This window comes from Pelodiscus sinensis, chromosome 23 (genome assembly GCF_052426305.1).
Source record: "Pelodiscus sinensis isolate ZL-2025 chromosome 23, ASM5242630v1, whole genome shotgun sequence".
Lineage (NCBI taxonomy): Eukaryota > Metazoa > Chordata > Testudines > Trionychidae > Pelodiscus > Pelodiscus sinensis.
Genome location: NC_143074.1, coordinates 10291754 through 10316400, shown reverse-complemented (window position 1 = coordinate 10316400; position 24647 = coordinate 10291754). Strand labels below are relative to the sequence as shown.

Below are 24647 nucleotides of genomic sequence, written 5' to 3'. Positions count from 1 at the left end.
TTTAGGTTAAAAGTATTTCCGGAAAATCATGCCAATCTAGACGCAGCCATGCTGTTTACTTTTTGCATTTCACTAGTCTACAGGAGCAAAAACAGGGGTAAGCCTTTTGCTTATATTTCAGATTGACTCTAAAGCAGTCTTCCATTCTGATTCACATACACTAGCACAATTTTTTAATGTTTGGGGTGCAAATGCTGCATGGGACAATTTAATTTTGAAAAAAAATTGTAAATAATAATAATAATAAGTTATTATTTTATTTTATTCATCAACAAGTGGGGACCTAAACAAGTTTATCTCCTTTTAAATACAGCAACTGTTAACACAGAGACTAGAGTTCTAAAGGTAACAATAGACGGCACCACAGTTTGGCCAGGAAGGGCTCTATGAACAAATCTGGTTACTCCCATAGATATAGTCTCTCCAATTAAGGAGGCAGGGATCATTAAAGCAGCAACAGCAACCACAGCCAGACTGTTGTTCTTCACATTCACACAGTAGGAAAAGCTGTCTTGTACCGATAAAACATGGACAGGAGATTATAATAATAATGTAGAACAACTTTCTCCAGAGGATGATTTTGAATTCTTAGAATTAATGTGTGTTTATGGAGTGTACTTTTTAAGGAGCAAAACAATCATACACTGACATTTATATCACAAGGCTGGTCACATTTGTAGATATCAGACTCACAGTAATTTCTGGGATTTGCTTACTAAGAGGACACTATAATGTCAAAAACTGCTTAATATAGGTTGGACCTCCCTAATCTGGCACCCTTGGGACCTGACGGGTCCTGGAAAAGGGACGTCTGAGCTGTGCCCAGGCTCCTGGTGCCTCCCTCCCCCGCAGCACAGCTGAGCCATGTGAAGGCTCCCGGGCCCCTACCACCCTGCAGCACACCAGGACTCGCTGATCCTTTCATCCGTGGTTGAGCCAGACTATGGATGTTGCGGTACGTTAGAAACCCGGATTTTAGAGGTGCAACCTGTACTCATAGACTTAATGTGAGTTGTGATGCTATATGATGCTCAGTGATTTGAAAACTAACTCCACAGAGAGGAATAATTTTCCTTGCTTTGTAATTAACATTGATTTTAAAAACTCAATTTTGTATGTTGGAACCATGTATTTTGTTGGGTGTCAGAATTAACTTTTTAAATTGTCATTGAAATGTGGGAGGTCAGCTTGGGTGGTTTGGAGCTTGGGAATGGCTGATAGAAATTTTTCGAGGAGAATGGCTTTCCATCAGAAAGTGCTGATTTGATAGATTTGAAACATTCTGTGGGAACATGCCAAAAGTTTCAATGAAGACCTGCTTATTTACTTGGAGACAAATGGCCAACATGGCCATTCTGAAATAACTATTCTGGAATCACAATTCTGGCATAATTTAGTTATTCTGGAAAACCTCCCATGGAGCTATTCTTTCCTTGAAAAAAAGTGATTTTATTCTGGAATAATTACTCTGCATTGTGAAAGATATTCCAGAATAGTTATTACATAATAGCTAGAGATCAATCCATATGGTGCTTGATCTGCAGGGAGGCTACATCCCTTTGGGTTTTGCTTTGAGATTGTTATTCTGGAATAGTTATGTGTAGTGGGGTGGCTGCTCCACTCTAGCCAGAAGGGATTAAAGCAGGCTGGAGGGAGCTTGTGCAGAGCCCCAGCCAATGAGGAAAGGCCTCCTAGGAGAGACAATGAAAAGGTGGCTTGCTGAAGCATCCCTGTTTATAGGGAGCAGCTTAGCAGAACAGTGAGCAGCTGGGTCTTGATCAGGGAGGTTGCAAGACTCCCTGGCTACGTCTAGACTACATCCCTTTTTCGTAAAAGGGATGTAAATTAGACATATCGCAATTGCTAATGAAGTGGGTATTTAAATCTCCCGCGCTTCATTAGCATAAAAATGGCTGCCGCTTTTTTTCCGCACGGAGCTTTGCCGGAAAAAAGCACCAGTCTAGATGCTGATCTTGCGGAAAATAAAGCCTTTTCTGAAAGATCCCTTATCCCTCTATGAAAATTAGACATAATTTACATCCCTTTTACGAAAAAGGAATGTAGTCTAGACGTAGCCCCTGGGATAAAGCACCCTGGATAGAACTGTGCTGGGCAGGCTCAGGGGAGCTGTAGGCCTTGATACAGGGACCAAGTAGGTGCAAGGGGTCATGGGGAAGTGTCCCAGGGAACAAGAGGCAGTAGAGGGGAGTGAAGAAGGGCAGAACAAAGCTGCTGCCAGAGGATCCCTGGGCTGGGACCCAGAGTAGTGGGTGGGCCTTTGGTCCCTCTGCCTTCCTCATTTGCCTTGCATGTAGCCACACTGGAGCATGGCCTATATAGGCAACAGCTTGCCCTTGAGGTGAGGGGCTAGATGTTGACTGTAGTTGGCCGGGGTGGCAGGTGCAAGACTGAGCATTGCTGATACACCTGGAAAGGGGCAAGAAACCAGAGTACTGGGCACTGCCAGAGGGCAGTGTTCTGAAGAGGATATTGTGGTCTTGGGAGCAATGTGGGTCCAGAGCCAGAAGGTAAAGAGAATGTAGAGCTAAGTTCCCTCTAAGCTGCATGGTTGTGTGAGTGCACAGCTATTTTCTGAGCCCCACTCAGAGGTTCAAAGCTCCAGCACAGGCAGGGAGCTCAGGTGACTAGCAAGGGGTGAGGCATTTTTAAGCAGCAGCTAAGCAGAGCTGCCGCCCACTGAACTAAAATACTCCCAGAGCAAATAAGCAGGTGAGATAAGCAGGAAATAAGTGGCTGGAGGGAGTAATTAATTAATTGACTTGGGGAGAAGTCAGAGGGGAGGGGAGGAGAAGGGAGTTTGGAGAGACCTGTCTGCCTGAGAAAGAGAAAGAGAGAGGGGTAGACACAGAAACCTAGCAGTCTCTTCAACTTTCCTAGGCTGGGAAGAGGGAGGTAAGGTGCTGAGTGCATGGGGTAGGATGGGAGCAAGAGGGTGAGTGGGTGCTGGCACGTGCAGTGAGATAGAGGCAGGGGGCAGTTTGTTTGGGGTGTCCTGACTCACTTGCTGCAGTCCTCTCTATCTGTCGGGGGGAGGGGAGGAAGCTGGCTGCATGGGGGGGTTGTGTGCCAGGAAGACATTTGCATGATTACATTTCAAAGTTTACATAGGTGTTCAAAACTTAAGATAAGAAAGAAAAAAAGATTTTCAACAGATTTTTTTGAACGTTACAGTTCTAAAACTCTGAACTTAATGATTTCTTTTAATCCTGTGTTACTAATTAATACATGGTATATTGTATTGCATTAAGGCCAGATCTTTGCTATGTGGTAGAGTTCTGGCTCTTATGAGTCAGAAGTATCAAGTAATAGGTGTGATGCTAGTTGTTTTGTAGGATGAAACCTTATTTGCAAGTTGTTTGAAACATGCATCTGTCTACAAAACCTGAAGCCATGTGTTAATTTGTTCTGGGGCTTCTAGTCTCCTTCAAGTGGAAGAAAGCTTTGTAGTCACTAAGGGTACCTCACAGCAATTAGACACAGGTGTCTTGTAAAAGATTTGTGTTTTGTTTATATTGGTGGTGCACATCCATACACTACTTCAATACTGGTGTTGCACATAAGAAGTTTAACCTATCCAAAAGAAAATTCAACCTGACCAAGGATAGAGAATGTTAGAGGAAACAGTGATGTAGAGCAATGATAGACAAGACGCCATCCAGAAGGGGGCACCTGACTGAGGACTGAGCTAATTCCCAGTTTGACCAGTAGGAAGCACTGTGCCAGTAAATTGTCCATGTTGCACTATGCCAGTCAATTGCCTCGTAGACAAGTGCGGAGTTAGAAAAGGCATTATCTGGCTTTGTTCGGAGTAAGGGAGGGGAATCATAGAATACTAGGACTGGAAGGGACCTCGAGAGGTCATCGAGTCCAGTCCCCTGCCTCTATGGCAGGACCAAATACTGTCTAGACCATCCCTGATAGACATTTATCTAACCTACTCTTAAATATCTCCAGAGATGGGGATTCCACAACCACCCTGGGCAATTTATTCCAGTGTTTAACTACCCTTACAGTTAGGAACTTTTTCCTAATGTCCAACCCTAAACCTCCCTTGCTGCAGTTTAAGCCCATTGCTTCTTGTTCTACCCTCAGAGGCCAAGATGAACAAGTTTTCTCCCTCCTCCTTATGACACTCTCTTAGATACCTGAAAACGGCTATCATGTCCCCCCTCAGTCTTCTCTTTTCTAAACTAAACAAACTCAATTCTTTCAGCCTTCCTTCATAGGTCATGTTCTCTAGACCTTTAATCATTCTTGTTGCTCTTCTCTGGACCCTTTCCAATTTCTCCACATCTTTCTTGAAGTGCGGTGCCCAGAACTGGACACAATACTCCAACTGAGGCCTAACTGGCGCAGAATAGAGCGGAAGAATGACTTCTCGTGTCTTGCTCACAACACACCTGTTAATGCATCCCAGAATCATGTTTGGTTTTTTTGCAAGAGCATCACACTGCTGACTCATATTCACCTTTTGGTCCACTATAACCTCTAGATCCCTTTCTGCTGTGCTCCTTCCTAGACAGTTGCTTCCCATTCTGTATGTGTGAAACTGATTGTTCCTTCCTAAGTGGAGCACTTTACATTTGTCTTTATTAAGCTTCATCCTGTTTACTTCAGACTATTTCTCCAATTTGTCCAGATCATTTTGAATGATGACCCTATCCTCCAGAGCAGTCACAACCCCTCCCAGCTTGGTATCATCTGCAAACTTAATAAGCGTACTTTCTATGCCAATATCTAAATTGTTGATGAAGATATTGAACAGAACCGGTCCCAAAACAGACCCCCTGAGGAAACCCACTTGTTATACTTTTCCAGCAGGATTGTGAACCATTAATAACTACTCTCTGTGTATGGTTCTCCAGCCAGTTATGCACCCACCTTATAGTAGCCCCATCTAAATTGTATTTGCCTAGTTTATTGATAAGAATATCATGCAAGCTTGTATCAAACACCTTACTAAAGTCTAGGTATACCACATTCACCGCTTCTCCCTTATCCACAAGACTCGTTATCCTATCAAATAAATCTATCAGAGTGGTTTGACATGATTTATTCTTTACAAATCCATGCTGGCTGTTCCCTATCACCTTGCCGCCTTCCAACAAGTAATGTCTAAACTTTGGAGAGGCACCTGTTGAAATCTGCTGCCTGTAGTAAAAAGAACAGATACCATCTACATGTTTTGTTAGTCTGGTGGCATTTTAAAGACTATTTGTTTTTTTAAGTCTATCCTGTACAGACTAACTCAGTTACCCCTTGAAGCAGCACAATAGAAATTACTGTTCAGATTGATAGTCATTTTTACAAGAATACACAGCTAACAGCCTCCTTCATTTCCTCCTCTCGCTCTGCTCTCTGCACTTTTTCTTCCATGAAGTCCTGTATGCCTGTAACTCCCTTCTAATCTCCCCACTCACTCCTCTCCTCTTTCATAGCCTGATCCAAACCCCACAGAAATCAATACAGTCAATACTGATTGTAATGGGCTTTGGGTGTGGCCTTCCATTTATTTCTCAAAACTCACTTTGTCCAGGCATCTTATTAACTCCATATACTCACAGAGAGCACATTTGGGGGAGGATGGCATGTGTGTAGTATGGTATATACTGTTTACCAACAACAAAATCTGAAACTACAGGATGCATGCCTAACAGCCCTATGGAACAAATCCAAATGGATGAGGGGATGTGTCACTACTTGCCCAGCAACCCTTGGTAGCTCATAATGCTTTGTTGCTAAAGAGAGATCACAGACAGCCAAATGTGAAACCAAAGCAGATATGCTGAAGTTCAAACATCCTACTCACTCTGTCATTTTTTTCACATCCTATTTCCCCGTCTCCCTTTGTCTGTTGTCTCTTTAAGATCCTCAGGGTGGGGATGTTGCCTCCCTTACTCATTTGTAAAGTGCTATGTAAATAATGATGAGAACATGTGGCTGATAAGATCAGCAACAGTAAAGTGTGACAAGAAGCATGGGCAGTGGGTGAAGTTAGGGCTGGGGGAAGCCCTCTGCCCTACCTCTTCTGCTCAGGCCCTGCCCCATGGGAGCCAAGCTGCCCTCTCTCAGCACCATGGGGAGGGAGGAAGGCTCATGACCCCAGCTGCCCCAGTCCTAGAACATGGGGAGGGTGGGCAGTGCATAGCCCCAGCCTCCCCAGTCCCGGAGCACAGGGAGGGCGGGTGCTCAAGAGCAGCAACACTCTGCCCCCAGTAGGCATTCTGGAGGGAAGGGGAGGGGAGGGGAAGGGAAGGGAAAGATGGGGCCATGCTGGCAGTTTTGGAAGGCAATGCCTTCCCCTGTCTAATATACCCGCCACCCTGACAAGACTACATTTTCCAGCACATTTCTTTTTTGAAAGTAGCCTGAATTATCAGTTTTTATAAACAATACCTAAACACATTGCAAACATCTGCATTACTTCCAGCTCCAGCAGTACATGATGTCCTGTCTGTCTTGTGTTAGCAGAGGTTCTCCCACTATAATCAGCTAGTGTCTCACGTAAAAACGCAATAGCAGTCACTTGGGCACACATGCATTTGTGTTTATCACAGTCTTGTTTTTCTTCATTAGTAACAAAACAGAACAGGGCTGCTTGTAACTCTGAGGAGCAGAGCTGGATCTCCCTGTTAAGTTTGTGAAGCAGTGTCCTCACTCTGGGTGCTCAATAAATAATAATTTCATTCCATTTTTTTCCACAGTGGTGTCAGTAGTTTTCCATGATAGTGCAGTCTCACTAAGGTCGCCTCCAATACCCTAGATCATAATCTGTGGCCAGTGTTTTATCAAACTTGAGGCTCATTTCAAAGCGTTATCAGCCTCATGGGTTAGTTTCTAAATGACTATTCTTGCTTGACACTAATAGTCCCTGCTCTTAAGAGATGGCAGTTTTAATAAGCAACACAAAGAAAGAGCAGGAGAAAGAAAGCATTATTATTCCAGTTTCACCAGTGGAGAACTGAGGCCCAAAGATTAAGTGATTTGTACAAGATGACAGCACTCTGTCAAAGCCAAGAATTTCATCCTAATCTCCTGAACAGCAATCTAATGCATGTAACCACAATCAGTGCAGGAGTGCTGGAACAATTTGTATAGGAGGGGTAGTGATAGATGTATGGAATGGGAAACCCTGTACATAATGAAAACCCTTCAAGCCAGGGGATGCTGCAGCACTCTGACAAGCCTAGTTCCAGTACCTATGAACCAGTGTTCCCTGTAAAATGAGTGCATGGGTTAGGAGATACTCAAGTGTCTCCCAGTTATTTAGTAGAGCATCACACCTAGCAGCATGTATTTCTAGTGGGGGTGCCATCTGCATTGCCTCTGTGCACATAAAATTAATTTCACCCATGGATGGAAAACATGAGTGAACATTAACCACAACCCCCTTCTTACTCCCTTCAACATGCTTCTTCCCACTGGAGCCTGTTACATAACCTCACCAGTGGAGCAGAACAGCAGGCCACTCCACCCCAGAGGTGGCTGCATTCCAGCTGTCAGCGAGAGGCGCTTGGGGCTCCCGTTACGAAAACACGGGCGAGAGGCTGTTACGAAAGCTCTGGGCTGAGAAGGACACGGTGCCGCGGGCTTTTCGCCTCTCCCCGCAAGCCCCGCACCTTGGGCTTTGACAAAATGCCAGCGGGAATTGTATTTAAAAAGCACGAAAGGGGGAAATCCTGCTGCAGCTTCAACGCTGCCCCCCCCCCCATGGAAACAAGCCCCCCCAAGGGCACGCGGGAGCGGAGGTGAGTTCTTTGTTAGCAGCACCAGCGAGCGACGCGCGGCCTCCCATGTCACTCCGGTAACGCACAATGCCGCACGGCCCCGTCCGCTGCAACCAAGCCCCCAGCCCGCCTGCCATTGGCTGGGCGGCGCCATCACGTGCCCCGGGCTGGCTTGCTATTGGTTGCGGCTCGCCACCCGCCCGTGGCGGCGCGAGGGAGGCAGGGCTCGCGGCCGGCTGTCACTGTGAGGAGCGGAGGGATGGTGCCGCGGCCGGCTGGCGGGCAGCGCTCTTCGCACGGCGGCGCGGGGGGCTGGCTGGCGGAGCGGATGGCGGAGGGCTGCGTCACGCCATGAGGGTCTCAGGGAGCCCGGCGCGGCTCGCTTTGCTCTGGCTCCTGGTCTCCGCGCTGGGCACCGGCTCGGAGCTGGGAGAGGCGCTGCCGGGCACTCGCCCAGTCACCGGCGCGGTGGAGGGGGACGAGCACAGCCCCGAGGCCACCGCTGCCCCGCCCACCCGAGCCGCCGCGGTGCCGAGCCCCCAGCCCAGCGCCACCTCGGGGCAAACGCCGGCGGAAGCCCCGGACGGGGCGAGCCTAACCCCGCCGGGCGCTGAGCCTAGCCTCGGCACAGCGGCGGCGGCAGCAGCTTCTCCCCAGCCGACCCCGCGCCCCACCGGCCTCCTCGCTGCAATTCCTTCCCCACCTGCCGGGGAGGAGGAGGAGGAGGACTTGGACGTGGCCACCAGCGGCAGCAGCCGCAAAGGTGAGTTTCCTCCCTCCCCCGCCCTGCCTCGTTTCCTGCCGGATAACAATGAAGGGAGCCGCAGGTTCCAACTAGCTAGGGGGGCGTAGGAATCGCTGCGCAGCCTGAGCATCTTCCTTCGGGCTCCTGAGCAGCACCAAAGGAAACCGCCCTGGTCTCCCTTTCCCCCAACTCCTGGTGACCATGGCAATTTTTTGTGCTGGTGGTGGGAGATGCAGAAAGCCCGGAAGAAAAATGTTGCTTCCCATTTTCCCTTTCCACTCCTCCCCTTCCTCCTCCAAATAAATCTGATTTTAGCGGTAGCAAGGAAAGGGTTGTAGTTTTGGATTTTGGGGAGGGGGGGAGTGGAGGAGAGTTGTTTTTGTACATCCTCTGGCATTCTCACTTCTCTCTCTCTCTCTCTCTCTCTTTTTTTTTTTTAAATTCTGGCAGTACATTTGGGTCATTCACTGAGAAAATGTGTTTTCCTTGACCTCTGGGATAGGACAAGAAGCAATGGGCTTAAATTGTAGCAAAGGAAGGAGGTTTAGGGTAAACTTCCTACCCTGGACATTAGGGTAATCTTCCTACCTGCCAGGGTGATTAAATTATTAGAATAAATTGCCTATGAAGGTTGTGGAATCTCCATCACTGGAGAAATTTAAGAGCAGGTTAGAGAGATATCTATCAGGGATGATCTATATGGTACTTGATCCTGCTATGAAGGCAGGGAACTGGACTTGATGATCTCTTGAGGTCCCTTATAGTTCTAGTATTCTATGGTGTTTAAAATAGAAGACCCTGCAGTGGGAATTTCAGGTGCAGGCCAGATAATGTTCTGTTTAAGAATAAACAAGGGGTGGATGTAAACTTAATCAGTTGCACATTAACAGTGAGTGAAGGTTTTAAACTTTTTATTCGCTGCCTATTTCTCCTGCACCAGCCTGTGTTAATGTCACATGGACAGTAATGACAAATGGACACATTGTAAAACCCCAGAGAAGCGTGTGAAGCCTTATTCTAAAGAGATGCCTGATGTCCAGTATCTTCCTCTAACAGGCAACCATGATTTCCATCGTTTTATTTTACTTTGGCAACAATGGACTCATGCAAATACAAACCAATTGAGTTTAATTGAGCTAGAATATATACACAGTATTTCATCACTTGTTTTTATAAATGGGTATGAGGGTAAGAAAGTCAATGTGCAATTTTGTTACGTATACATACTAACCTTTACTATGGGGTTCATCCTGCTCCCATTGAAGTCAATGAGAACTTAGAAATTGGATTAAATAGTAGACGGTTCCATGCCCATATATTAAATAATGCTTATACAAGCAAAGATGAGGTTTTTTTTTTATTGACCAGGAACTACAACTAGGCATTCCATTTAAAAGACATTTATTTTAGTGCTTTGGATTCTAAATTGTACATGGAGGAGGGGGTAATTGAAGGCATCACAGAAAAACAGTTTACAGAACAAATAGTACATTGGGTTCCAATTCTGCTCCTTTTGAATTTCATGACAAAACTCACATTGGCTTCAAAGGGAGCAAGGTAGCGTTCATGATAAAGGGCATCTCAGCTGCAATGGAGGATGAGATAAAATCCAAACAGTACACATGAGACACCTGTATATACTTATTAATTATATATGGTGGGGGGACTGGGCTGCTCATAGAATACACGGAAGAGGAGGAAGGCACAAAGACACCTTCCCTTCCATCTTGAGTAAATTGTGCAAGGGCACCAGTGAAGATGCTGAGTGCAAGAACAGCTCTTAGCTGGAGCAGAAACATCCTTAAATGGACTGGGAAGACTGTGAAGGAGGGCATGATTCTCCTTCCATTCTAGTCAGCAGAACTGGATAGGTTCTGAGGTGAAACTACACTACAGTGTGCCCACTGTAAAGCACTGTGCCCCCTGTCCTAAGTTGAGTCCTAAGAATAAGAGGTTCTATCCCCACATCCAGTGACAGGAAATTCACGTAGACTGGGATTCGTGGTACATATATTTATGTGGATGCTGTCTAAACTCTGTATACTGGGAAGGGGATGTACAAAGTATAAACATTTTTAGAGACTTTGGTAGGAGCCTGTGCAAATGCAGTGCCTGATTTTCTCCCTCCCCCCTCCCCCCGGGGCAAGTGGGAAAAAGGCCTTCAGCTTTTTTCCATTCTGGGAAGTATTGTATCATAATCCGCTCTAGAACTGATTCTGCTCTCATTCAATTCAGTGGAGTTGAGTCTGAAACTTAGTTTTGTGCTGGCTCTTCCAAATATCTATCTTCAAAATGGCATTATAGGAAAGCCTGAGAGATACTTAGTAGCAGAGGCTAGGGAGAAAAGCTGTCTTCAGCAGATATTTAAAGGGAAATAGGGCTTATACATCCCTCTCCAGAGTTTTCATGCTCTGATCCATCTGTGTTGGAAACTCAGTTCTCTTAATGAAAGTAGACAAAACTTCATTGAAGTCAATAGAGCTGTTTTAGTTTATTCCAGCAGAGAATTTGTCCTTGTAATTTTAGAAATGAAGATTACATAGACATATACATCTACGTAACCCAGCATTGAAGATAGTTTCTTCAAAATATGTCAAATTCTGGACAAGTATGTGAAAGAGTGGGGTGTTTTGCTGTTTCTTATTGCTTCAGCAATCTGTGCCCTTCTCAGCAGATTATTTTAGTCAAGTTTTCTTACTTAGTTAGAAATGCAGTTTGTGGGTTGGATTTTTCCCATTTTGCACCCCTGCTCCCCGTTTGTTTCTGTTGAGTTTTGTGTCTTTATTTCATTGCGAAGGTTGAAAATGATAGGTAAGATTAGGAGATGGCTGTATTTTCTCTGAGCAAAACCAGTTCTCTTTGTTGACAAAACAGATGAAGTTTGATCATTGTACAACTAATTAATTGACGAATTATAGTGTCCAGAATGTGTGGTTTGAACCTGAGGGTTGAAAGTATAGAAAGTGAATATATAGGTTGTTGAGTCATTTACAAATATATTCTCCATCTGATTGTATGCATAGTGTTTCTCATCAAATTGATTGACTGACATCTGCTAGGACAGAAGGTTACTAATATTTGGAAGACACTCTAGCCATCACTCAAAAAATGTTTATGGTCATGTCTGCAAGTAGTGTATCACCTCCAAAACAGGTAATGCGGTATCAGAAAGTACTGATATGCTCCCTCTAAAATGACTTTATTTCTAGCAGCAGTATCTTGGAATGTTGTCCAAAATCACCACCTTTTAAGGCCAAGAGACCTCTTGATTTTATGCTTTGAGACAGTTAACCGGACTATCTAGTTTCCTTATAGACAAAAGCACACGTATTCTGCATAGATAATGCAAGGCCTGAAAGGATAGCTCAAAATTTAATGAGGATCCTCACTTTTCTGTGTTCTGTGCATGATTCTTCTACGTTCCCATGTGTGGTGCTTGCATGGTTGCAGGGTTGGATGGTTTCAGTTAAGGATTGGCATTCAGGAATTCTTGAGTCTAATTTCAGTGCTACCTCTGACACTCCTGCTTGCTCTGGGGCACCTCTCTGTGCTTCAAATTCCTCCTCTATAAAATGGGAATAATAATACTTCTCCTATCTGTGTCAGGGATGGAAAGATGATTTGTTAATAATGCTTAGAAGTTTGTAAATACCACTTATTAATAATTACAACCAGTTGATCCTTACATTATTCACAATGATGGGCAACCTAGAAACACTTCTGTGGACAAGTTACACTAATTCTTGAATGTTTGTTAGCAAAAATGGCTTGAGTTTGATTCATGTAGGATTTATTTTACACTAAAAGTTGTAATGGGTTTAGGCCACTGAACCCAAAATACATGGGACAGGAGAGTGGCAATATAGTAATTTATATTTCTCGTGTGTGCAATATAATTTTTAATCAGAGGCATATACCTGATTTCAAATGGAAAAGCCTGTTTAACTTGTGAAGTTGATATACACAGTAGGCACAGCCTTCAGCATGCACCCTAGTTAATCCATACATTTTTAGTACTTTTCCAATCTGAGAAGTGTCACTGGGAGTCTCATAAGGGTAGAGATTCTTTTTCAAACAGTCATGTGTGGTTTTAACCACATGGCTACCATTACAATCAATTGATCTCACATGGCCGATTACAGAAATGGCCCTCTTTTTATCAAGGCTTACATTTACTCTCAGCTCTACTATTGCAACCCATACTGGGGAGAATAACATTTTGTTTGAAGCCGGTGGACTTGATTCTCAGCTAGTGTAAATAAGGAATACGCGTGTCCCCACATAAGTCAGCTCGTATATCCGTTTCATACTGAAGTAATTGACACTTGTAGGAACTGATACATTATAAGTCCTCCCATTTCCCACTATTAAGTTGCACCAAGGGCCACCCCCCACCCCCCAATTTGTGCAAATTGAAGTCAGCTGTGGGGGGAAAATATTCCCCGCTTTCAGTTTTTTGCTATATTCCAAAAAAACTTGGACTTATATCTCAGACTTATAGCGAGGACAGCCTATAACTCTATTGCAGTGAGTAGAGTTACCCTGGTGTAAAATTAGTATAAATGGGAGGAAAATCAGGCCTAATGCTTGGTTCTATCCAAATATGAACTGCTGTTTAAGTGCTGTTGCTATTTTATTATCAATGTATTTTTCCCTTCCACACTTCAGTTCACAGTTGTTTCAATAGTAGGTGAGGTGTTGCCATCCCTTGTGAGTTTTATCACTAGTTTCATGATGTGTGGTGTGGCTATTCCCCAAGCCTTGGGTCCTGAAATCATGATAATATCAGAATCTCAGCTTTCATTTCTAGCTTTCAAGGTTGTAGAGAAAAGCTTGAAAATGTGACCCCCTCCCTCCTCAAGGGCTTTCAGTGGAAACTTAAACAAACACAATTGGGGCTCTCTTTATTAAACAGTTATATTTTCATGTGAATCTCAGGATTTGGAGGGTTTGTCTCTTCGCGTGTTCTCTCAACACAGAGAGCAAGATCTCTAGTTTCAATTCAGAAAGTTTGTTTGTATCAGAGTAACGAATGAGAGAACAAATGCAAAATCTTCACAAGAGACAGATCAGAATGTGTCTCACTGTATACATCCATCCATCTTGATTCTCTTTAAAAACTTTGGGCCCAATCAAGAAGATGGACAGGCAGATAGACCTATTAAATGTAATGGTTTGCTCCACACATAATGGATTCATTGCTACCTATCCTACAGTCAGAAGCCCTCAATCCCTGGAATTTTAAGGTTGTTTGAAATCTGAATGCAGATCCAGATTTCAGAAACTGCCTCTACTTTTGTAATGGTTCAAACTGGATCTCTAGATCAATTTACCATCAAAATTTTGGGTATACAGAATCTGGATCCAGATCTGAACTTTTCAACATGCATATTTTGGGTGTAGGGGACAAAATATAATCCTTTGAGCACTAATCAGAAGACGTATCTGAAATGATTGTGTGTACACAGGCTCCATCTAGACTGCAGGTTTCTTTCGGAAGAAGCTTTTCCAGAAGAGATCTTCTGAAAAAACGTACTTGGAAAGAGTGTCCACACTGCCAAAGTGCATCGAAAAAGCGATCTGCTTTTTCGAAAGATAGCATCCACACTGAATGGACACTATCTTACATTTAAGCTGTGAATGCTATGGACGGCGTGACCACCAGGGAAACTTTGCTTTTTCCTCTTCTTTCGAAAGAACTCCCTTTTCGCTGTCCACACACACATTTTTCCAAAAGAGCTCCTTTAGAAAAAGGCTTCTTCCTCATAGAAAGAGGTTTACCAATGTTGGAAAAACCCCTCTGTTCTTCTGATTTTTTTTTTTTTCCTGAAAGAATGTGATTGCAGTGTGGACGTAAGTGAAGATTTTTTTGGAAAAATTGTGGTTTTTTTTTTCAAAAAAACTCTGTAGTGTATACATAGCCCCGGTTAGTTGTGTAAATAAAGCAGATCTTGGTGTATTGAAATGTGCAGTATTAGTCAAAGCAAGGTATACAGTAAGTGATCTTTGTAACCACATTTAGAATACAGGCAGTCCCCGAGTTACGCGGATCCGACTTACGTCGGATCCGCAGTTACGAACGGGGGCACTTCCTCTCCCTGGTCTCGAGCAGACCAGGGAGAGGAAGCAAAGCGGCGGCGGAACGCGCGGCCAGCTGACAGCCCAGACGCGTCTGGGCTGTCAGCTGGCCGCGCGCTCCGCTCTGCTCCCCCCCCCCTGCAGACCAGGGGGAGCAGAGCGGAGCAGAGCAGAGCGGCGGAACGCGCAGCCAGCTGACAGCCCAGACGCGTCTGGGCTGTCAGCTGGCCGCGCGTTCTGCCGCTCTGCTCCGCTCCCCCTCCCCCTGGTCTGCAGACCAGGGGGAGGGGGAGCAGAGCGGAGCACGCGGCCAGCTGACAGCCCAGATGCGTCTGGGCTGTCAGCTGGCCGCGTGCTCCGCTCTGCCCCCCCCCCGCTCCCCCCCCCCCCGCAGATCAGGGGGAGGGGGAGCAGAGCGGAGCACAGCAGAGCGGCGGAACGCGCGGCCAGCTGACAGCCCAGATGCGTCTGGGCTGTCAGCTGGCCGCGCGTTCCGCTGCTCTGCTCTGCTCCGCCCTGCTCCCCCTCCCCCTGGTCTGCAAACCATGGGGGGGGGGGAAGCAGAGCGGAGCACGCGGCCAGCTGACAGCCCAGACGCGTCTGGGCTGTCAGCTGGCCGCGCGTTCCGCTGCTCTGCTGTGCTCCGCCCTGCTCCCCCTCCCCCTGGTCTGCAAACCATGGGGGGGGGGGGAAGCAGAGCGGAGCACGCGGCCAGCTGACAGCCCAGACGCGTCTGGGCTGCTAGCTGGCCGCGCGTTCCGCCGCTCTGCTCTACTCTGCTCCCTCTCCCCCTGGTCTGCTGACCTGGGGGACGGGGAGCAGGGCAGAGCAGAGCCGCGGAGCCCGCGGGCAGCAGGATAGCCACGGCGCGTCTGGGCTGTCCCGCTGCCCGCGTGTTCCGCCGCTTTGCTTCCCGTCCCCCTGGTCTGCAGACCAGGGGGACGGGGAGCAAAGCAGAGCAAAGCCACGGAGCCCGAGGGCAGCAGGATAGCCACGGCGCGTCTGGGCTGTCCCTCTGCCCCCGTGCTCCGCGGCTTTGCTCCGGACGCCTGTGGTACAGCAGCTGGGGCACTGCCGGTTGGTCCCGTAGCGCCGCTCTGGGTGCCACTGGACCAACCCAGCAGCACCCCAGCTGCTCTGCCCCAGGTGTCCCCTAGTCAGCAGCTGCTGAAAATGACCAGTGGCTGACTACAGGAAGCCCCTGCCCCGGGCTTCCTGGAATCAGCCGCTGATCAGTTTCAGCAGCAGCTGACTTGGGGATGCCTGGGGTTCTTAAGTTGAATCTGTATGTAAGTCAGAACTGGCGTCCAGATTCAGCCACTGTTGAAACTGATCAGTTTCAGCAGCGGCTGAATCTGGACGCCAGTTCCGACTTACATACAGATTCAACTTAAGAACAAACCTACAGTCCCTATCTTGTACGTAACCCGGGGACTGCCTGTACTACAATATGTTCTGCTTTGTTACTGTTACTGGTTTTCTGAAAAGGTGCATCTGAAAGCAGCCAGATTGTGTCTGTGTTTAGAAAGAAAGATTAGCTAATAGACTTAGCTCACAAACAAGAGACAAATCCCATAGAGGATTATACAAACCTGGAAGGAGTAGTTATAGTCCAGTACTTCCAATCAGCTGTCTTGTAAACGAAATGTTTTGGAAATGGGGTTATTGAGGACATTTGCAGTTCTGTTTCCTTACTCATCCTGACACTTCATGGCCCTGATTGGGTCACCACCTCTAGTTAGCCATTGGCTGTGCTCTTGAGGTCTCTGTTTCTGGGAATACACAAAGGGGAAGGCAGGATGGGATACGTATGGTGCTAAGAAACCAAAAACAGCTCAGTTCTAATCCCTGGCTTCAGTCATAGGCTTCCTTTGTGAATTCAAGCAAGTCACACGAACCTCAGTCTGTTTCGCCGCTTGTAGATGAGGGATAATAACAACGCTTGCCCACCTCACAGAGGAGTAGTACAATGTAATATCTTAACATGCACAGCTCTTCACAAATCTGAGCTAACACAAAAGCAGTGTTTATAAGGAAAGAGATAGGCCTTTGTGACAGAGTTTGGATCCAGCTGAACATTCACAACATTTTAAAGGCTCCCACCTATTATTGCATCAGACTTAAGCTTCTTGTATCACATTTTCAAAGCTGCTAAATGCCACTGGGACTTACTGCTAAGACACTTAGCTGCACTTTGAAAAAAGTATCCCTTGTCACCAAAGCCCTACATAACTCTTTTGCCCCTACTCATTCGTTGTCTTTTACCAAGCTTTGGGACTCCACTTCTCAGCTGCTTTCTCCACATATTTATCAGCTTCTCACACAATCCCTTTTGTGCCTTCTTCCACAAGCCCCTCTCCTTTACATGAAATGACCCTTCTGAGCTGATTTGTGTTTTTCTACTTGCATTTTAAATCCTAGACTCATAAGTTTGGAAGAGACCTCAGGAGGTCATTGAGTCCAACTCTCTGCTAAAAACAGGATCAGTCCCAACTAAATCATTCTAGCCAGGACTTAAAAACCTTTAGAGATGGAGATTCCACTCCCTCCCTAGGTAACCTATTCCAGTGCTTTACTGCCCTCCTAGTGGAATAGTTTTTCCTAATATCCAATTTAGACCTCCCCCACTGCAACTTGAGACCATTGCTCCTCATTCTGTCATCTGGCACCACTGGATAGCCTCTTTCCATCTTCTTTGGAACCCCCATTCAGGTAATTGAAGGCTGCTATCCAACCGCCCCCCTCTCAAATCCCCAAACCTGCACTGCCTACCAGGGGCAGATGACTGTTTTGCGGGGCCCCGGGCAGCGTAACTCCGCGGGGCCCCCCCTTTGCCACGGCGCATACGCGGGGCTTTTTTAAGCGCGGGGCCCGGGGCTTCTGCCCCGTTCGCCCTGCCCTATATCCGCTCCTGCTTCCTACAGTCAATGGAGCTGACTTGTGCATCATTTGTCTGTTACAACATTCTTTCCTCTGTTACAACATTCTGTTTCTGTCCCAAGGCCTGTCCTTGAGCACACAGGAAGCACTGAGTGCATAACGGGTGCTACCTTAGAGCAGTGGTTCTCAAAGTACGATCTGTGAACCCCTAGTGGTCTGCGGCCACCTCCCAGGTGGTCTGTGGCCAGAGCTCAGCCCCCACATCTCTCCCAATACAGTGGGGGGCCCACACTGCTGTAGCTTTGTGGTCTGCGCTCAGCCATGAGGCTGTAGCACTTGCTCTGACCAGCAAGTGGGGAGGTGAAGAAAGCAGACTTCCCCCTCTCCTTCCTGTGGACTGGGGAGCTACATGTGGAGGAGCTCTGCTGCCATGGTAAGAGCAGTGCGTCCCTCAGTTCACCATATGGGGCAGGCAGCAGGTTGGGCTGCGCAGGGCTTGGCCGGGTGAGGCGGACTCTCGCGCTGTGCAAGCGGCTGCTCCCCCCTTTCATAGCAGCAGGTTGGGGTGCACGCAGCCTGGTGGCAGTGGGAGGAGGTGACACTGGGGCTGAGGACCCTGCACACACAGGGGGCAGGTGGAGGCTCTGGACCCTTCAGGGCTTTGCACCAATGGGGACTCAGTCTGGGGGGAGGGTGCCATGGACTGGACTCCCGCAGGACTCCACCCCCTTTAGGGCTAGACACCCCAGGTTTACCTACCTGCCCACCCCCACCTTGCTGTGCTGTGCCCAGCCTCCCTGCCCCTCCATTTTCCTGACCCACCCTCCCCTCCCGAAGCCCCCTTGACCCCAGCCCTACTCCCAGGAGCACCCTGTTCCCTATCTCCCTGAACCTCCTCAGCTACTTTGGACCCCAGCTTTAGCCCTAGGCACTCCCTACCCCCTAGTCTGCTTCTGCACCCTACCTCCCACCCAGACCTTGCACCCTTACCCCCTTCTGCACCCTCCCTCCCTCCTATATCCTGCACCTCATCCCTATCCCACTCACTGGCAGCCCTGTCCTACACGCAAGGGGGTCCATAAAATCCATTAACTCTGGAACCCCAGAAAAGTAAATCTAGCCTATGGGAAGCCCTGAACCTCAGTCCTCTCTCTCCTTTTCCCTCACCCCGTGGGGCTGGAATGCCAGAGGAGTGAGGCTTCCCATTTGGGGACAACATCAGTGAGGGTTGGGAATTTTTGGAGCAGGTTTTTTTTTTTTTTTGCTTCTCACTTGTTTGGTCCCCAACTGATTTTTCTGTGGGTCAGTGGCCCCTGGCACAAAAAAGGTTCCTACACCTGCCATAAATAAAAAAAACATTGAAAACTTTTGTATTGGGCATAAAACAATATTTTACTTTATTTAAAATTAAGTTTGATAAACTAACATGAGAGAGGTAAAACTCTTAATCTGTTTAATACTTTAAATTAAACCAGTCTCTCTCTTTGCATTACTAGCAGAATGGCTCAGGTGTAATTAACGGTGCATTTCTATTAGCAGCTGGTGGTCCTCAGATAGGTTTACATTGAGTCAGGTGGTCCACAGGCCAAAAAGTTTGAGAACCACTGCCTTAGAGAAATAATGTGTGCTATCTGTGAGGTTCTCATGTGTGGTTTGGACCTGTCTTTTAATAAAGAACTGAGGGTGTGTTGCTTTTCAAGGTCTGAAAAGGTGGCAGCTGTTGGTTGCTTTTTGTAGGGAATGAGGAAACAATTTTGAAATGTGTTTTATTCGAAGATGTCCATGCTAGTCTGAAATCAGACCAGGACAACTTATTCCCTGCCACTCTTTGCTTTCTTCCTCCATCTGACTGAGGCTGATCTGCCTCCCTTCTCATCTTTGCCCACATGTCTGCCTCCTTCCCCTAGATGAGTACTGTAATCTTCCTTTTGCCGCTACTGCTAGGTGTTGCTATATATCATAGCACTTCGCTGTGGCCCTTTTTAGGGATGTAAAATCCCGTTTAATTAACTGATTAAATGGTATGTTTATGTGATTAAAGTGAGGGTGCACAGGGTTTGGAGTGCCCCAGTTAACAGTATCAGAGGGGTAGCCGTGTTAGTCTGAATCTGCAAAAGCGGCGAGAAGTCCTGTGGCACCTTATAGACTAACTGAAGTGTTGGAGCATAAGCTTTCATGGGCAAAGACCCACACAAGTTACCGATTAAGGATAATGCTTACAAGTTGATCAGTTAACTTTTTGCATCCCTTGTCCCCTCTTGGCACACTGTAAGACTTAATGCAGGAATTACTGGGTGAGGTTCTGTGGCCTGTCTCATGGAGATCAGATTAGGTGATCATAATGGCCCCTTCTGGCCTTAAAAATCTATGACCGTCCAAATATGAAGGTTCTCAGTCCATGGATATTGGGCTCTTCCTTGTGCTGGGAGACACCTTGGCTGTGTTTAGACTTGCCAGTTTATCCGGAAAATCAGCCGCTTTTCCGGGAAAAACTTGCCAGCTGTCTACAATGGCCGCTTGAATTTCCGCAAAAGCACTGACTTCCTACTGTCTGAAATCGGTGTAGACAGCTCAGTTTTGTTTTCTGCAAAAAAGCCCTGATCGCGAAAATGGTGATATGTGCTTTTCCCAAAAAAAGCTCCAATAGATTGGCACGGACACTTTTTCGCAAAAAAAAGCGTCCGTGCCAATCTAGACACTCTATTCTGAAAATGCTTTTAACGGAAAACTTTTCAGTTAAAAGCATTTCCAGAAAATCATGCCAATCTCGATGCAGCCCTTGGGTAAAAGCAATCCAAGAAGATCCGGATGGCACTTGCCTTAGACCTAAGGGAGGGGGTATGATATGCATGTAAAACTACCTATGGGAGCGGCTGTGAGCCAGCCTAGATCTATAGAAGATTAGGGTTGGAAGAAGAGACCTTAGGAGGTCATCTACTCCAACCTCTCGCTTAAGCAGGAACAACCCCAACGAAATAAACCCATGTCTCTATATAGAGACCACAGGCGTATCCTTAAGTGCTTGGAAATGCAGCTTATGGTCAGTGTCATTTGAAAGCTCAGGATTTGCAGTTCAATGTGGCTGCTGAGATATCCAGGTTTCAAAGAGGGGTGCCCGGGATTTTTATAAGAAAGGGCAATTACTTCCAGCCTTCAGATGTATTTAAGGAATAGAATAGTTGTGCTATGTAGAAACCATCTGGGAGGGGTCACCGGAGTCAGGGTGTTTATTTCAAATAATGAGCCTCATATTGTGAGTGGGGAAAAAATGAATAATTTGATGCTGCCTTCAGCAGGAAATGTAGCAATGAGTACAGAATTGTTTTTTCAGTGGAGAGGCAGTGCTGTGGTCTGAGCCATGTCAAACTCATATAAGCATTCAGGATATGAAAGATTAGCTAGGAAGCATCACCCTTAATAGGTGATGCTTACTAGTTCTGGTTAACCAGTGGGAGTTGGAGTAGCTTTCTTCCCGCTGTGGGCAGGTGGCTGCTCCAGTCCCTGTCTGCAATAGGGAGGAGACATGCCAGCCTGGCCGGGCTGGAGTGGCTCCCTTTGCCCTCCTTAATTGGTAAAGGATGTAAAGGGTTATCCGATAAGCATGAGCCTTACCAGTATGTTTATCTGGTAACCGATTAACCAGTGGGTCCAGTCTAGCTAAAGCAGTTTATCTGCCTGTGGAGTGGATGGTGAGGGCTGCTTCAGGATTAACTGGTTAACCATAGAGTCTAACCGGTTAACTTTTTAACTGAGAATTTACATCCCTAATATGCATCAAACTATGAACAAAAAAATCTTTTAAAAATCTCAAGATTTTTAAGCCAATAATAAATTGTGGGTCTCTCTACTTGCTGATTCTTGAGCCTTTAGAAATCACATTTTCAAACATTCTCAGCAATGAAGAGAGTGACAAATGTATATGTTTGGTTTGGGGGGATGTGTGTGTGTGTGTGTGGTGGCTTTTTTTTTGTTTGTTTGTTTGTTTGTTTTTAAAATAAGCACTCACATGTTTCCAGGATATGGGGATGTAAGAAAAACCACAAACAAGTATAAAATCACAAGAATTAGCAATTCTGAAGTAGAGAACATTTGTCTACCGAAAGTACTTATCTGTCATCCATTATCACAGTATAGAACAGTGTTTCTTAAACTGTGTTCCATGGCACACCGTTTTGCCGTGGAGAACAAGAGAATTCAAAATGGCCACCCTTAAAGGAGCAAGGAGCAGGCAACCTTTTTTTTTTTTTTGCTCAGTAACTCCCCGCCCTTTTCCCCCCCCCCCCCACCTTTGGGGTTTTTTGTTTGTTTTGCTCAACAAAAAATCCTTGTGGTGTTCCTCATTTAAAAAAAATTTGGTGTTCCTTGGTCTTAAAATGTTTGAGACACTGGTATAGAAGTACAGTAATTCCTCATTTAACACTATAGATATGTTTAAGAAAATGATCATGCTAAGCAAAAACGTGTTATGTGGGGTCAATTTTCCCATTGAAAATAATGGAAAAGGTGGGGGTTGCGTTTCAAGCGGTGGTGTCTGTTGGAACTGGGACATAAGGTTGGGGGAGAAAAGGGAATGGGTTACAGCAGGGGGGGAGGTGTTTGGCTCTGGGGATGGGAAGGGAAGGAGAGCGGAGGGGGGTTGGGTTGGGAGTATGCCCCTGTGGCGTGTCTGCCGGGACCTGCACTGTGTCCGGCGAGGGGGCGTTGCCGGGGAATAGTGCGGTGAGTGGTGAACCCTCTGCTGGTTTGCAGGGAGGTGGGGGAAGCCATGTGCAGCTGCTGGCAACGGGCCGGCTGGGGAAATCGTGTTATTCCAGGGATGGTCGTGTAATTCAAAAAACATTCCCCCTCAAAAAATCATGCTATTGCGAAAACGTGTTTAAGTGGGTACGTGTTAAATGAGGAATTGCTGTATAGCATGGAACCGGGAGGTGAGGTGGCGTGCCACACGAGTGCTCCCACCTCCAACCACAGGGAGGGGTGGGGAGCGGGTGCGTACTCGCTGCAGCCTCCCCAGCCCTGGTGGAAGGCATGCCACATCGCACAGCCGAGTCCAGCCTTCCCTGTGAAGCACGGGGGGAGGGAGGAGGCTGGGCCTGGCCAGGCCTTGTGGCACAGCACACCCTGCCTCCTCCCTCCCCCTGTGCTCTGGGGCTGGAGAGGCTGGGCTGGGCTGGCCATGCAGAGCACCAGGGAGGGAAAAGGCAGAGTGTGCTGCACCTCCCAGCCCAGCCTCTCCAGCCCTGGAGCACAGTGGGGGAGGGAGGAGGGCGGGTGCTAGGGGCAGCAACACTTCACCCCCAGAACACCTACAGTAGTCGGGGCAGAGTGTGGGTGGGGCTATGCCTAGCAGTTTGGGAGAGCAGAGCTTTCCCCTGCCGTACATACCTGATACCCATGATGGGAACTGAAATAATTTGCTGTCAAGAGAACTGTCAGCCTTTAAAGCCACCAGTCTCTTTTCCCTTCCCCATAAAACATAGCAGTGAGGTGTGTCCCTCAAAGGTGAGACTGAAACTTACCCCAGAAGTGTGAATAAGGGGTAATGGGCAGCTGTGGCAGACCAAGGAAAGGATCATGACTGCCTTTCAGAGTCCCTTCTCTGCTTCCAAATCCCCTTACTCTAAAGTAGTAAGTAATCAGCTATTGCTCATTACAGTAACAAATTATTTCCCTTGTCCTGTGCCAGCCCAGCTGCGCCTGCTGTCCTGTGAGGTAGTCCAAAGACTGTTAGGCCCACTTCCCATCCACCTCTTCTTTCTTACCATCTATGGACGTGTGAAGCAGGTCACAGCACTGCACTCCAATGTACTGTGGATCAGGCCCTTAAGTCATTGGAAAGATTTTTAGTAGGTTTTGAGTCAGACCCTTGGATTTGAAACACATAGGTAATTCATTCTGTTGCTCATAAAATTAAAACGTTAATGCCGTTTGGAAGGCAGGAAATGCTTCCGCCAAACTGATCTGATTGGCCAAGCTCTCAAGAGAAAGTGGGATATTGCTACTTTCAAGATACATCTTGTATCAATAGAAATAACCTCATTTCCATGCTGGCTGCAAGGAGCTGATGTTTCTCTTGGGAACATGTAGCTGGGGAGAATGGATTGTTTCTGCTTTTCTCCATTAAGAATATATTAAAAGAAAAAACAGCTTACAGGGACTGAATTGCCTACATAAATTAGATTGCGGCAATGACTTTGTAGGTATCTCCTGTATAAAAGCTAAACAAGGGCTCTGATTATCTTCAAACCTTGGGTGCCCATAGAGTATTTGATTCTTCCTTTTTGGGTTACACTGAGCATCCATTGGAATCGGCAAGGATTATTGTACAGTAACATGTTGATTGGCATGAATATGAGGAAAAGGGGGACAGAATCTGCCCCCAAGGTAGGGATTTTTATATCCTCTTTGCTACCTAAGGCTAGATTGGAACTCTGCCATGTACCCTGCCTACACAGGCAGTGACTAGCTGCACACCAGGAAAGGACCATAGGCCCTGTTAGGATTCAAAACCTGAATTCAGCTCCTGTTTATTCTTTCTGGAAGAGGAGTGAATTACTTCATTGCCTTCTTGGGAACATCACAGTTTTTGCTGCTCCTGGCCATCGTTTTGCTGAGGCATAGTGGGGAATTTCAGGTGAGTAGTCCCATCTGTCTTCCCCATAACCAGTATTGCAGTCTAGCAGAATAGTGGGGGTCTTGTAAGGATGAGTTAGGTATGTGACAATCAAGCCCTCTGCTGTTTTCATCAAACAGAAGAGAGAGATGCTTGGCTGGAGTTTGCCAGAACATACATCACTGAGTGCAGAGAACAGACCATCTAAACATGATGACATAACACTAATCTGCCTAGGAATGTTTGATCTTACTAAAGCTAGCCCATTGTTTAATTACTGAATTCCTTTCCTGGTTGATGCTTTTTTGGCTGTTCCCTATTAATTCCACTGAGAGTCAGCAACACATGAAGAATTGCAGAATATGGCTAGAAGATGGGCTTTCTGGTCCTTCTATGGAAGAATAGATTAAGTGAGATGAACAGGACTCTTCTACCTAAGGAGGATTTCAGGGTTAGCTGTAGAATTTGTACTCCAGGCACATGTGTCCTGTTTCAGAGGAGGTGGAAGTGGAAGCAGAAGCAGAGATGTTGCATCCATAGGATGGTTTGTGGTGGTTGTCCTGGGCCCTGGGCTTTGCGGGGG

The 24647-nt window shown here is 46.6% G+C and overlaps 1 protein-coding gene and 1 long non-coding RNA gene across 2 annotated transcripts in view; one reads left to right on the top strand and one right to left on the bottom strand.

Moving 5' to 3' along the window:
* The first annotated feature begins 7949 nt into the window (after positions 1-7949).
* MEGF9 (multiple EGF like domains 9) overlaps positions 7950-24647 on the top strand; it is a 116390-nt gene continuing 99692 nt past the window's right edge. Inside the window, exon 1 of the mRNA XM_075905148.2 lies at positions 7950-8511. Coding sequence (XP_075761263.2) covers positions 8100-8511 — 412 coding nt within the window. The 5' untranslated portion in view covers positions 7950-8099. The remainder of the gene's footprint in view (positions 8512-24647) is intronic.
* Positions 11955-17479, bottom strand: LOC112543586 (uncharacterized). The gene is made up of 3 exons (XR_012897154.2): positions 17344-17479; positions 16164-16343; positions 11955-12090 (listed from the first exon to the last, which is right to left on the bottom strand). It is a non-coding gene; the product is annotated as an uncharacterized LOC112543586 (long non-coding RNA).